The sequence below is a fragment of the Ambystoma mexicanum genome, chromosome 10 (assembly GCF_040938575.1).
Source record: "Ambystoma mexicanum isolate Mex_15411 chromosome 10, UKY_AmexF1_1, whole genome shotgun sequence".
Lineage (NCBI taxonomy): Eukaryota > Metazoa > Chordata > Amphibia > Caudata > Ambystomatidae > Ambystoma > Ambystoma mexicanum.
Genome location: NC_090932.1, coordinates 506,190,172 through 506,202,587, shown reverse-complemented (window position 1 = coordinate 506,202,587; position 12,416 = coordinate 506,190,172). Strand labels below are relative to the sequence as shown.

The following is a 12,416-nucleotide window of genomic DNA, read 5'->3' as shown; positions in this document are numbered from 1 at the left end:
TAATACATCTTGGAGGACTCCGAGCTGTCCACAGTTAAAAAAAACTGCATGGAAATCCCGTATTCACGTTTGATCCGCTGGTGTCTTTTGATGTTTTCAAGTTTATCGCTGTGTCACAGCAACGCCTTTCTCAAGAGAGTTAGCACAGAATCACTTTTGAAACTTTCTTCATTCTTGTCATCCCCCTTCTCCCTGACACTTACTAATCACTCTCCATCCTATTCTTCTGCTTCTCCTATTCCGAAGCTACCTCCTTGCTCTTCTTATGTGTTCTCGGGCTCCCTATATCTCCGTTTCCAATCCTGTGCATTAGCTTCTACGTTGTAACACTGCTTACTCGCCTCCTCTCTGCACGTCTAATTGTATTGCCAGTACTGAGATCTGTACTTGTTTTCTCTCTACCTTCCAGTGCTCCTGTTTATTGTCCCTCCCCCTCTCCATTACAAGGCTTCCTTCTATTCTTTCCCTCATTTCCATTCCAGAGATCCCTTCTATTCTTTACCACCTCTCCATTCCAGGGGAACCTTCTGATGTCCCCCCTCTCCATTCCAGGGCTCCCTTCTGTCCATTCCCCTTTCCATTCCACAGCTCCCTTCTATTCTTCCCCTTTCCATTCCAGTGCTCTTTTCGAAGTGCACCCGAGGAGGAGCGGTCACCCAATTAGGTTGCTGGAAATGCGGGCGAGAACACAGTGTACTGCCTGAATTTTCCAGCCCCCCGAGGACCTTCCCCGGTCGGCGCCATCTTGATTGTGGGGAGGCAACAGGGAGCACCGTTTCCCCAGCCCTCCCTTTCTTCCCACATTACCTGCTGGCCCGGAGTGTTGTGCTCATGTCCCAGCGCTCCTCCCGCCTGTGGCCGCCTTGGAAACAGAAAAGGGACGAAGTCCTTTTGCCTATGGTGATGGCCGTCTTGTTTTTTTATAGGTAATGCCACTTGCACAATGTGTGCAGAGCCCATGCCAACCCCAGGGTGCGAATAGCCAACACCCCCTGGTCAGGAGATGTACATGGCTGGTAACGGCTCACAGCCCTTGCTGAGACCCTTGTTTCACTTCGGCCTGCCTAGCCTTGGGCAGGCAGTCCATTACCAGCAATATACGCCCCCCAACGTGGGGTGATTGCTACATTCTTTCCTCTTTCCATTCCAGGGCTCACATGTATTCCCTATCTCCTCTCCATTCCAGGGCTCCCATATATTCCCTATCTCCTCTCCATTCTAGGGCTCCCTTCTATTATTTCCCCTCTCCATTCCAAGGCTCCCTTCTATTATTTCCCATCTCCATTCCAGGGCTGCCCTCTATTCCTTCCTCTCTCCATTCCAGGGCTCCCATCTATTCTCTATCTCCACTCCATTCCAGGGCTCCCATATATTCCCTATCTCCTCTCCATTCCAGGGCTCCCTTCTATTATTTCCCCTCTCCATTCCAAGGCTCCCTTCTATTATTTCTCATCTCCATTCCAGGGCTGCCTTCTATTCTTTCCTCTCTCCATTCCAGGGCTCCCATCTATTCTCTATCTCCTCTCCATTCCAGGGCTCCCATATATTCCCTATCTCCTCTCCATTCCAGGGCTCCCATCTATTCTCTATCTCCTCTCCATTCCAGGGCTCCCATCTATTCTCTATCTCCTCTCCATTCCAGGGCTGCCTTCTATTCTTTCCGCTCTCCATTCCAGGGCTCCCATCTATTCTCTATCTCCTCTCCATTCCAGGGCTCCCATATATTCCCGATCTCCTCTCCATTCCAGAGCTCCCTTCTCATATTTCCCCTCTCCATTCCAAGGCTCCCTTCTATTATTTCCCATCTCCATTCCAGCGCTGCCTTCTATTCTTTCCTCTCTCCATTCCAGGGTTCCCATCTATTCTCTATCTCCTCTCCATCCCAGGGCTCCCTTCTATTCTTTCCTCTCTCCATTCCAGGGCTGCCTTCTATTCTTTCCTCTCTCCATTCCAGGGCTCCCATCTATTCTCTATCTCCTCTCCATTCCAGGGCTCCCTTCTATTATTTCCCCTCTCCATTCCAAGGCTCCCTTCTATTATTTCCCATCTCCATTCCAGGGCTGCCTTCTATTCTTTCCTCTCTCCATTCCAGGGCTCCAATCTATTCTCTATCTCCTCTCCATTCCAGGGCTCCCTTCTATTCTTTCCTCTCTCCATTCCAGGGCTGCCTTCCATTCTTTCCTCTCTCCGTTTCAAGGCTTCCTTCTACTCTTTCCTCTCTCGATTCCAGGGCTTCCTTCTATTCTTTCCTCCCTCCATTCCAAGGCTCCCTTCTACTCTTTCCTCTCTCCATTTCAGGGATCCCTTCTATTCTTTCCTCTTCTCCATTCCAGGGCTCCCTTCTATTATTTCCCCTCTACATTCCAAGGTTCCCTTCTACTATGTCCTCTCTCCATTCCAGGGCTCCCTTCTATTCTTTCCTCTCCATTCCAGGGCTCCCTTCTATTCTTTCCTCTCTCCAATCCAAGGCTCCCTTCTATTCTTTCCTCTGTCCATTCCAAGGCTCCCTTCTATTATTTCCTCTCTCCATTCCAGGGCTCCCTTCTATTATTTCCCATCTCCATTCCAAGCCTCCCTTCTATTTTTTCCTCTCTCCATTCCAGGCCTCCCTTCTATTGTTTCCTCTTTCCATTCCAGGGCTCAGTTGTATTGTTTCCTCTCTCCATTCCAAGGCTCCCTTCTATTCTTTCCTCTCTCCATTCCAGGGCTCCCTTCTATTCTTTCCTCTCCATTCCAGGGCTCCCTTCTATTCTTTCCTCTCTCCATTCCAGGGCTCCCTTCTATTCTTTCCTCTCCATTCCAAGGCTCCCTTCTATTATTTCCCCTCTCCATTCCAAGGCTCCCTTCTATTATTTCCCATCTCCATTCCAGGGCTGCCTTCTATTCTTTCCTCTCTCCATTCCAGGGCTCCCATCTATTCTCTATGTCCTCTCCATTCCAGGGCTCCCATATATTCCCTATCTCCTCTCCATTCTAGGGCTCCCTTCTATTCTTTCCTCTCTCCATTCCAGGGCTCCCACCTATTCTCTATCTCCTCTCCATTCCAGGGCTCCCATATATTCTCTATCTCCTCTCCATTCCAGGGCTGCCTTCTATTCTTTCCTCTCTCCATTCCAGGGCTCCCATCTATTCTCTATCTCCTCTCCATTCCAGGGCTCCCCTATATTCCCTATCTCCTCTCCATTCTATTCTTTCCTCTCTCCATTCCAGGGCTCCCTTCTATTCTTTCCTCTCTCCAATCCAAGGCTCACTTCTATTCTTTCCTCTCTCCATTCTAGGGCTCCCTTCTATTATTTCCCATCTCCATTCCAGGCCTCCCTTCTATTCTTTCCTCTCCATTCCAGGCCTCCCTTCTATTCTTTCCTCTCTCCATTCCAGGCCTCCCTTCTATTGTTTCCTCTTTCCATTCCAGGGCTCCGTTGTATTGTTTCCTCTCTCCATTCCAAGGCTCCCTTCTATTCTTTCCTCTCTCCATTCCAGGGCTCCCTTCTATTCTTTCCTCTCTCCATTCCAGGGCTCCCTTCTATTCTTTCCTCTCCATTCCAAGGCTCCCTTCTATTCTTTCCTCTCTCCATTCCAGGGCTCCCTTCTATTCTTTCCTCTCCATTCCAGAGCTCCCTTCTATTCTTTCCTCTCTCTCCATTCCAAGGCTCCCTTCCACTCTTTCCTCTCTCCATTCCAGGGCTCCCTTCGATTCTTTCCTCTCTCTCCATTCCAGGCCTCCCTTCTATTCTTTCCTCTCTCCATTCCAGGGCTCCCTTCTATTCTTTCCTCTCTCTCCATTCCAGGCCTCCCTTCTATTCTTTCCTCTCTCTCCATTCCAAGGCTCCCTTCTATTCTTTCCTCTCTCCATTCCAGGGCTCCCTTCTATTCTTTCCTCTCCATTCCAGGGCTCCCTTCTATTCTTTCCTCTCTCTCCATTCCAAGGCTCCCTTCTACTCTTCCCTCTCTCCATTCCAGGGCTCCCTTCTATTCTTTCCTCTCTCTCCATTCCAAGGCTCCCTTCTACTCTTTCCTCTCTCCATTCCAGGGCTCCCTTCTATTCTTTCCTCTCTCTCCATTCCAAGGCTTCCTTCTACTCTTTCCTCTCTCCATTCCAGGGCTCCCTTCTGTGGTTTCCTCTCTCCATTCCAAGGCTCCCTACTATTCTTTCCTCTTTCCATTCCAGGGCTCCCTTCTATTCTTTCCTCTCCCCATTCCAGGGCTCCCTTCTATTCTTTCCTCTCTCCATTCCAAGGCTCCCTTCTATTCTTTCCTCTCTCCATTCCAGGGCTCCCTTCCATTCTTTCCTCTCCATTCCAGGACTCCCTTCTATTCTTTCCTCTCTCCATTCCAGGGCTCCCTTCTATTCTTTCCTCTCCATTCCAGGACTCCCTTCTACTCTTTCCTCTCTCTCCATTCCAAGGCTCCCTTCTACTCTTTCCTCTCTCCATTCCAGTGCTCCCTTCTATAGTTTCCTCTCTCCATTCCAAGGCTCCCTACTATTCTTTCCTCTTTCCATTCCAGGGCTCCCTTCTATTCTTTCCTCTTTCCATTCCAGGGCTCTGTTGTATTGTTTCCTCTCTCCATCCGAGGCCTCCCTTCTATTCTTTCCTCTTTCCATTCCAGGGCTCCCTTCTATTCTTTCCTCTCTCCATTCCAGGCTCCCTTCTATTGTTTCCTCTCTCCATTCCAAGGCTCCCTTCTATTCTTTCCTCTCTCCATTCCAGGCTCCCTTCTATTGTTTCCTCTTTTCATTCCAGGGCTCCCTTCTATTGTTTCCCCCTCTCCATTCTATGGAGAGAATGCCACAAGAAGTCCTAAATTGAAGGCAGGGTATACAGATAGCTTTTTTATTCTCCATTTTTTCAAAACCTTTCTGGATGTAAAGTCCACTTCTCCTTGCCCCACGTTAGAGGATGGGTCCTGCTTGCAACCCCCAGTGTCAGTAAATGTTACCACCATTACAATATTGCGCCTCAGGTGTGCTACAATGTGAAGTTAAGCAGTGTTCCACAACATCACACTTAGCAGTGGACTTCTCAGCTTACCTTGGCCAGATGATTGTGGTCTCACGTGTAACAGCTGGATCTTCACATATATCATCAGATTTCAATCTCACACTTGGCGCTGTCAGTGGTTTCACATTTCCAAATGAATTGCTTTTATTTTATTTCTTATGTTATCCGGTAAAATCTGGAATCGTAGTCTTTTGTCTAACAGTTTTTTGCAACTGGTAATTGTCTCTAGCTATCGCGCCCATCTGCTGACGTTCCGAGTCCCTACAGTTCTGCCTTGACCTCCCAGTTAAACCTTTACTACTGCTCAATCCGGTCAGGTGCAAGGTTTTGTGGCGCCCTACGCCAAGCAGCATCTTGGATCCTCTCTCCCTTACAATGGAGCCAGATTTTAGGGCCCAAATGGATGGCTTCAAGTGAGCTCTTCTGATGGCGCTGCCATAGACCAGTGTCAGAATTTCCTTTTTTTGTTCCATTGACCTAATCGACTCTTGTTCGCCTGGTACTGTGCCGGGACCCACAGCGAGTCATCATCTTCCACTACTGTGAACTAACCTTGATTCAGCAAAGTTTTCTGATGGAACTGAAAGGATGCTCAACGACACTTTCTTCCCTTTTGTCAAAAAAGTAGCCGATGATTCACAAAGTGCTTCTGAATATGCACGTCCCGGATGCCCACATTCAGATTCATGTTTGCTCCCGTCTCACACACAGCCTCTTGCTCGCAAATAAGAAAACAAGGAAACGGCAGGAGCAATTTCTACCTATTTTAAAAGGGCATCCTGGCACACAAATGGCATGAGTTTAGAAAAGCATCCCTCTTTGTCTGTTCTCAAAATGCGCAATGCATAGAAGGGGATTTTCTGCAACTATTGTTCATTTTTATTCAAAGAGAATAGCCGTGGTATGAACTGTTGCACTTGCATTTCTATTCCTCAAACAGGGATGGCAGTGTTTTTTTGTTTATTTTTCACATTTCATAATGATAGGATCTTTAAAAATAAACCATGGGGAAATGAGCTCCTAGCGCCATTATGGCATTTGGTGCCTATCATATACTGGTTTTGGACAGTGTATGACAGGTGGGCCGCACACACATCATTGGTGCTAGCGCACAGGTTACCTTTGTAAATACAGTGACCTACGCAAAATGCACTTTGATTATTTGTGAATTGGGACCTAAGTGACTGAAGACCACACACATGTTCAATGTTGTAAGATGTTCTTTTAATAGATATATAATAGCAGTGTGAGTTGGCTTTCAAAATAGGTAGTACTGAAAGTGCAGAATACTTGGCTGTTTATGGATATACATATTGTACTCTGAAATGGCAATACAAGAAGCCAACCTGACTGCATATTTTGTCCTTGAAGGTTCTCAGCAGAAGCAACATAAACGGCAGCAAGACTCCCTGGTCTTACACAGAAATAAAGGTAATTGGTGAGATAGAAATATGAGAACTGCTTAACAATTGTTGATCTAACTATTACGAACCTCGGTATTCGAAATGCATTTTTATATTATTTTCTTTCACACTTAAACATGCGTTTTCTGGGTAATGGCGCTTTTCTAGAATTTAATAATATTCTGATTTGAGATTTCTATCCAATTGGTATATTCTCCAAAATGTTTTTAAAGCAACATCAGGACTTGATAAACCAATTCAATGCAGTAATTCTCCATCCCTTATGGTGCTTCTGCCAGCCCAAGCTCATACAAAAGACCTACGCCCCACCCGTCCTCTAGTCCTGCTCAAAATGATTCAGTGATATGCAATCATCCACATTTTCCGGGCTTTTGCTGTCATTTGACTCAAAAAGTTTCAAGCATTAGGGCCACCTGCCAGAGACGACAGGATGCCATCCATTGCAGTGACCTTGAACGGGCCACACCTCTCTGCCAGGCATAGCACTGGAAAGCCAGGGGAGTGGGGCATGCATCTGGCGTGAAGCTTTTCCCCCAACCACTTCCTGGTTGTATTCCCAGTGAGAGACTGAATCCTGGTTGAGGCTATGCAAATCCTTAAACTGTTTCACACGGAGGTATGAAGTGCCAAACATGGTACCCTTTGACCCTGGCTTATATTAGTGTTTCCGGTTGACAAGGGACCATGCTGTAAGAAATCACAATCAGTCTTCTGAACCCAAATTAGTAACCTGTTACCTTTTACAAAATATAAACACTATTTTCATAATGCCTCTGTGTCGGCATGTCTTTATTAAATGTAATACTGTTACCCTGTATTCATGTCTACCACCTCTCCACTAAGTGGTGACCTGGTTTGCTGGACCATAGCGCCCACTAAGTGATCAAAGAAAACCTAAGGATTGCCTGTTTGTTTAGGGTTAGGAAGATAACCCCATACAGTGAACACAGGTCTGGGATATTCCTTGATCAGTTTTGATCAGGCCTACCCGACATCCCCTTGTGGGCTCTTATAGATCAACAGTTCCCCCCCCCCCGCCCTCCGAGCCATGAAGATGGATTCCCATTACCCCGCAGCTTAGCCTTGCCCTGCAGAATTCTGTTGTGCCAGACTGTGGCCACTGACTTCCAGCTTAATATCTCCAGAATCACTAAGAATGCCAGTACCCCGGGTTCCTTGCCAAGCAGCTGGATTATGAGGAATCCTCATGTGGGTCATTGGTGACAAACTCCCATATTCCCAATCATTTTAGGAGAGTCTTTGGCATACAGAAGGAACCTTGCATTTTAATAAGTGTCTCTTTTTTCCCCCAAAGTTAGTGCCGGAGTTCATTACGAGGATGAGACAGCGAATGACACTTCGCAGGATATAGAAGGTAAATATGCACATGTATTCCCTGGATTTTATTTTTTTCTGCAATGGACTGCAGAGAAGAGACCTGAATAGGGTCCTCCGAATGCACTCAGAAAACTGTAATCATCGTTTTACATAAACTTTATGATACTGATGGTTTTAACACTTTTGAGAAACAAAAGTTATTAAAAGGTTGACTTTAAATTGACTTTGACTAAAATCAGTCAATACATGTCTGTAAAAGGGTGATGGAAGAAAAAATGGGCAGAACCCTCTTTTTTGTTGGGGGCCTGACTCTAGAGGGTTGAGAGGTACAGAGATACAGAGGAGTAGAGTCAGTGGCTACCCAGGCCTAAGGCGTGACAGGGGGTCACAATACTCCTTGCAGGAGAGCTAGGAGAATACCAGCTTGAAAAAGAGGTCACCGTGGAGTTAAAAAAACAGGAAGATTTATTTTGACAGGAAGACATATTTACAGAATTCTTTATGTGCCGTGGCACATAGTATATGCATACTTGAAGTACATTTATAGTTTGCATATCGGTGAGTTAGTAATCATAAAGTAGTGACAAAATATTCCATATATTGTTTACATTCACAATACATTTAACGTTGTTGACACATTAATTGGTGTTTCTGGTTCGGTAGGTTACAAAGGGCAGTGGCTGGATGAAATGAAGCTGCAATGCAAAGTAGTACCGAACTGTCTTCAGGACATCAAGTCGTGGTCGGACTTGGTTAAGTAAGAAGAGCGTCATCCTATAGTTTAAGAATGGAGAACGCATTTAGAAACGGTGATGCAAGATTTGACAAATAATGAAAGTAGAGCTGCAAGGAGTCGACCTACCATGTGCAAGTAAGTTGACGCCATGGCGGTGGTCTTGTTTGCCCAGCTGTCGATTAATATGGCTGGGGGGGGGCAGTCTGCGAAAGTCAGATGCCCAAATCTATTTTGAAGGGGGTCAAAAGATGACAGTGCAGTAATTAGCGGTTGTATTAGAAAATTGGGGTACAGGTAAGATCTTGTCGTGCGTGGGTTTAGTGATTAGTTTTCGAGTGAAGTCCATCTAATGAATGACCTTCTTGGGTTTTAAATCCATAAATAAGGCTGATAAACGTGCTTATGTGGTTGTTTACAAAAATCGGCCAAAGAGACGTGACTGGGTCACCAAGTGTTTAAAAATGCATCAAGGTGCAAGGAACTTAGCCGTGCGGTTGGTGCAGGAGTTCGGGAGGACTGTTGTTATAATTGCCCTGTGAAATTGTAATGGCGGCCGAGGGAAGGTGGCTAGGTCATAATCAGTTTGTGTCGATTAACATTGAACTCAGGATCAAAGAGTGAGAGTCCAGACGCTTGGTAGATAAGCGCTGAAAAAGCAGCAGTGAATCAAAAACGTGAGCGGACTAGTTCTTACCTGTGCCGAACTGAGAAAGAGCTGTATCACTGCAGGCAGTTTGTGCGCATGTGTGCCCTAGAGGACAGTTATTTAACCAGAATGAGGCTAAGACAGGGCGCGATCGCGCATGTGCACAAGTGCAGTGTCTGAGTGCATGCCTAGCGCTCGGGCATCAGTCCTCGGGCAAACCAAAGTCAATAGTGCATGAACTCAGTATTTAGGTACAAGAGAACACGCATAGTCATGTATGACTGAAATTTGTATGTGAGTTGGTCGGAAGGTCGTACACTGTTTGAAATGAACATGAGCTAGTGTTTTGTCATAATAGTTAACACAAACGTAATCTCATCTGGAGACCTTAGGATAAACAATTCTGGTAATTCAGAAACAGAGTTGTAAAACATCCAAAACATTAAATGTACAAAGAGGTATGCGAGAGTCATCAATATAATTATACCAAGAAGGAATATGTACTTGGTACGGCTACAATGACATAGTTGCAAAGCATCTGAGCATGAAAAAACATGAAAAATCATGAAAAAGCACAGGTGGGGTAAGAGAGAATCATCAATGTAACAATACAAATGATTGGTGTAGTTGCAACAATGGTACATGTTTAAAGGACCGATTGCGATGTTTCGGAAACAAATGGTGCAGACTTAGTGGTTACAGGAAAAAGTATTGCAACAGATTTTACATTCGGCTGAGCTTATCGCATTGATGTGGGAACCCTGAACTATTTGTTGAAGAAAAGGTTCCATTCAATGGAAATATTCAAGCCTTGTCTGACAGAGTCAAGCCGGTAAATCCATTTCTGCTCGAGTTTACGAAGGGCAAGGTCTCTATTACCCCCACGGAAGGGGTTGCCCATTGTTTGCAGTATTGTCCAGAAGATATCGTTGTGGGTATGTTTCATGGCTTTGAAGTGTGCCACTAGGGGTTTGTCTTCTACTTGGTTGCGTACACATGACCGATGTTCACAAATGCGTTGTCTGATTTCTCTCTTGGATTTGCCTACGTAGATGAGATCGCAAGGGCATTTGATGATGTAGACGGACCATTTGGTTTTGCAATTGGTGAAGAAATTTAGGGTCGACAAGTTTCCTTTCAAATCGATTGTCTTGAGGTTTGTCGTCAGTGTGCAGATGGAGCAATTGCCACACTTGAAATGGCCTTTTACTGGCGGCAGGTTCCATAGAGTGGCTTGTGTGCTGCTTGAGACATCAACTTCCGTGTACGTGTGTACGAGGCGATCTTTTAGGTTGCGGCTGCGTTTGAACGCAAATCTAGGTTTCTCTGGTGCGAAAGAGTCAGTGTAGAGCTTGACCCAGTGTTTAAGGACCACTTTTCTGATTGAATTACTTAATGGAGTGAAAGTCGTGACGCAGGTCATTTTGGTGTCAGACTGTTCTCTTTTAGTTGTGGTGAGACAGGAGTCTTGATTGGTGTGTTTTACTCGTTTCCTGGCTTGACGGACAATGTGGCTGGGGTATCCTCGTTCTTTTAGGCGGGTTGCGAGTTCTTTGCTTTTAGATTCATACTCGACCAGTGTAGAACCAGTGTAGAACAATTCCGCCTAATCCGTAGAAACTGGCCATACGGAAGGTTCCTCCTGAGGCTTGATGGATGGAAACTGGAGTACTCGAGTAGAGTGTTTTTGGATGTCGGTTTGCGATATAAGGTGGTACTCAGTGAGTTATTTTGATTTTTGCAGATTTCAAGGTCTAAGAAAGGTATTCTGTCTCTATTCCCTACTGGATGGATTCATGTGAAAAGTGATTACAGATGATTTATAAGGCACAAAAAGTCTATCTACTGGTCTTACCACCGGTTTAATTATCCTTGCCCTGTTAAATATGGAACAACCCACCGGTTCCATTATCACTCTTTCAAACTCATCTATGTTTGTTCCTTCTAATTGACCCGTATCACTCTTATTCCATTTCCCATAAAATAGTGCATTCAATGATGCATAACATGCCGTATTAAGGGGTAATGGCTGTACACACCAACCCATTCCTTTCCCGCCATGCTGGGGTAAATGGGAGCAGACCCAACAATTTGTTTTATTCAGGATAGTGTGAGTCACGTTCATGATCAAAAGCAATGTGTTATTATCATACCCTCTTCTGTCTCTTTCTTCTAATGGAGGGAGAGTATAAGAGAGCACATGGACCAGACTGTCTGTGGCAGGAATATTGGTAGCAGGCAAAAGAGAGTTTAACGGATGCACAGTTTCCAGATACCATAGTATCGGGACCAGTGTACTCAGAATACAGAATAGTGTCCTAATTATCAACATATATTTCTTACAGCAAATCCTTCTATGTATCCTTTTAGTCTCTATTTCTATAATATCATCAGCGTTGGTGCAGGAGGGGACAGGAGTAAGTATAGGCATAGTCTGCAATCCTTATCTCGGCAATGTTCGTCGCAAATAATTTCTTCACAGCAGCACCCATTTAAGCAGCAAAGCATCAAAAACAGCAAAGCGTCTAGGCCAGTTCTCGTTAGCCTGCTTGATAAAGGAGTAGCAAGCTTATTGTGACTGTGCACAGTGCTCCTAAACGTTAGAGCAAGCATCAGTTATGTTGGTACCATATGCGCCCCGCTTGTCCCCACAGGGTGATCACATTGGTCATTCACTTTTTAAAGGTAGCACCGGGAAGCCGCATTCCAGAGCTTTCAATTTGATGCAGATTGATGCAGCTCCCACGCTCCACTTCCCTAGGCCTCCGATTCCCAATTCATCCGTGTTGGAGAATAGAGGCAAAACGAACATGCAGATCACATCACTTCCGACTTTGAGAACGTAGGTTGTACCTTATTGCTCCAGGTACTGTGTGATCAATGAATAATGCATTTTCAGTTCCAGAGGCAGGCTTAGTGTCAGCCTGTGATGCAATGAGTGATGATGCGGCTGGAGCCGGGTAAGGTTGAGGCACCTTTGGCCCTTTTTCCCTTGTTGCAATCTCCCCAGGCTCTTTCTCGGGCTTAGGCAGCACTTTTGGCAGAGAACTGGCGATGGTGTCTTTGAGATCGAGTGCAGCTGTTACTTTCTCCTCTTTTGGATCAGGCAGCTCTTTCAAAGGGAATGGAATTCTTTTCGTATGCATAGCATGGATCCACGCCTTGTGACCATCCACTCGGACTGCAGTCTGTGTCGCCAGCAGGATCTGATATGGGCCCTTCCAACACAGTGCAAGTGAAGACTTCCCTTCACAATTCTTCACCAGAACCCT

The 12,416-nt window shown here is 45.5% G+C and overlaps 1 protein-coding gene across 2 annotated transcripts in view; it reads left to right on the top strand.

Annotated features, from left to right (window-relative positions):
* The window catches only part of LOC138491514 (kyphoscoliosis peptidase-like), a 336,578-nt gene that overhangs the window by 155,129 nt on the left and 169,033 nt on the right, over positions 1 to 12,416 (top strand). For both annotated transcript variants that reach the window (XM_069618052.1, XM_069618051.1), the window contains 2 exons: positions 6,372 to 6,431; positions 7,740 to 7,799. In XM_069618052.1, the coding sequence (XP_069474153.1) occupies positions 6,372 to 6,431; positions 7,740 to 7,799 (120 nt within the window). The remainder of the gene's footprint in view (positions 1 to 6,371; positions 6,432 to 7,739; positions 7,800 to 12,416) is intronic.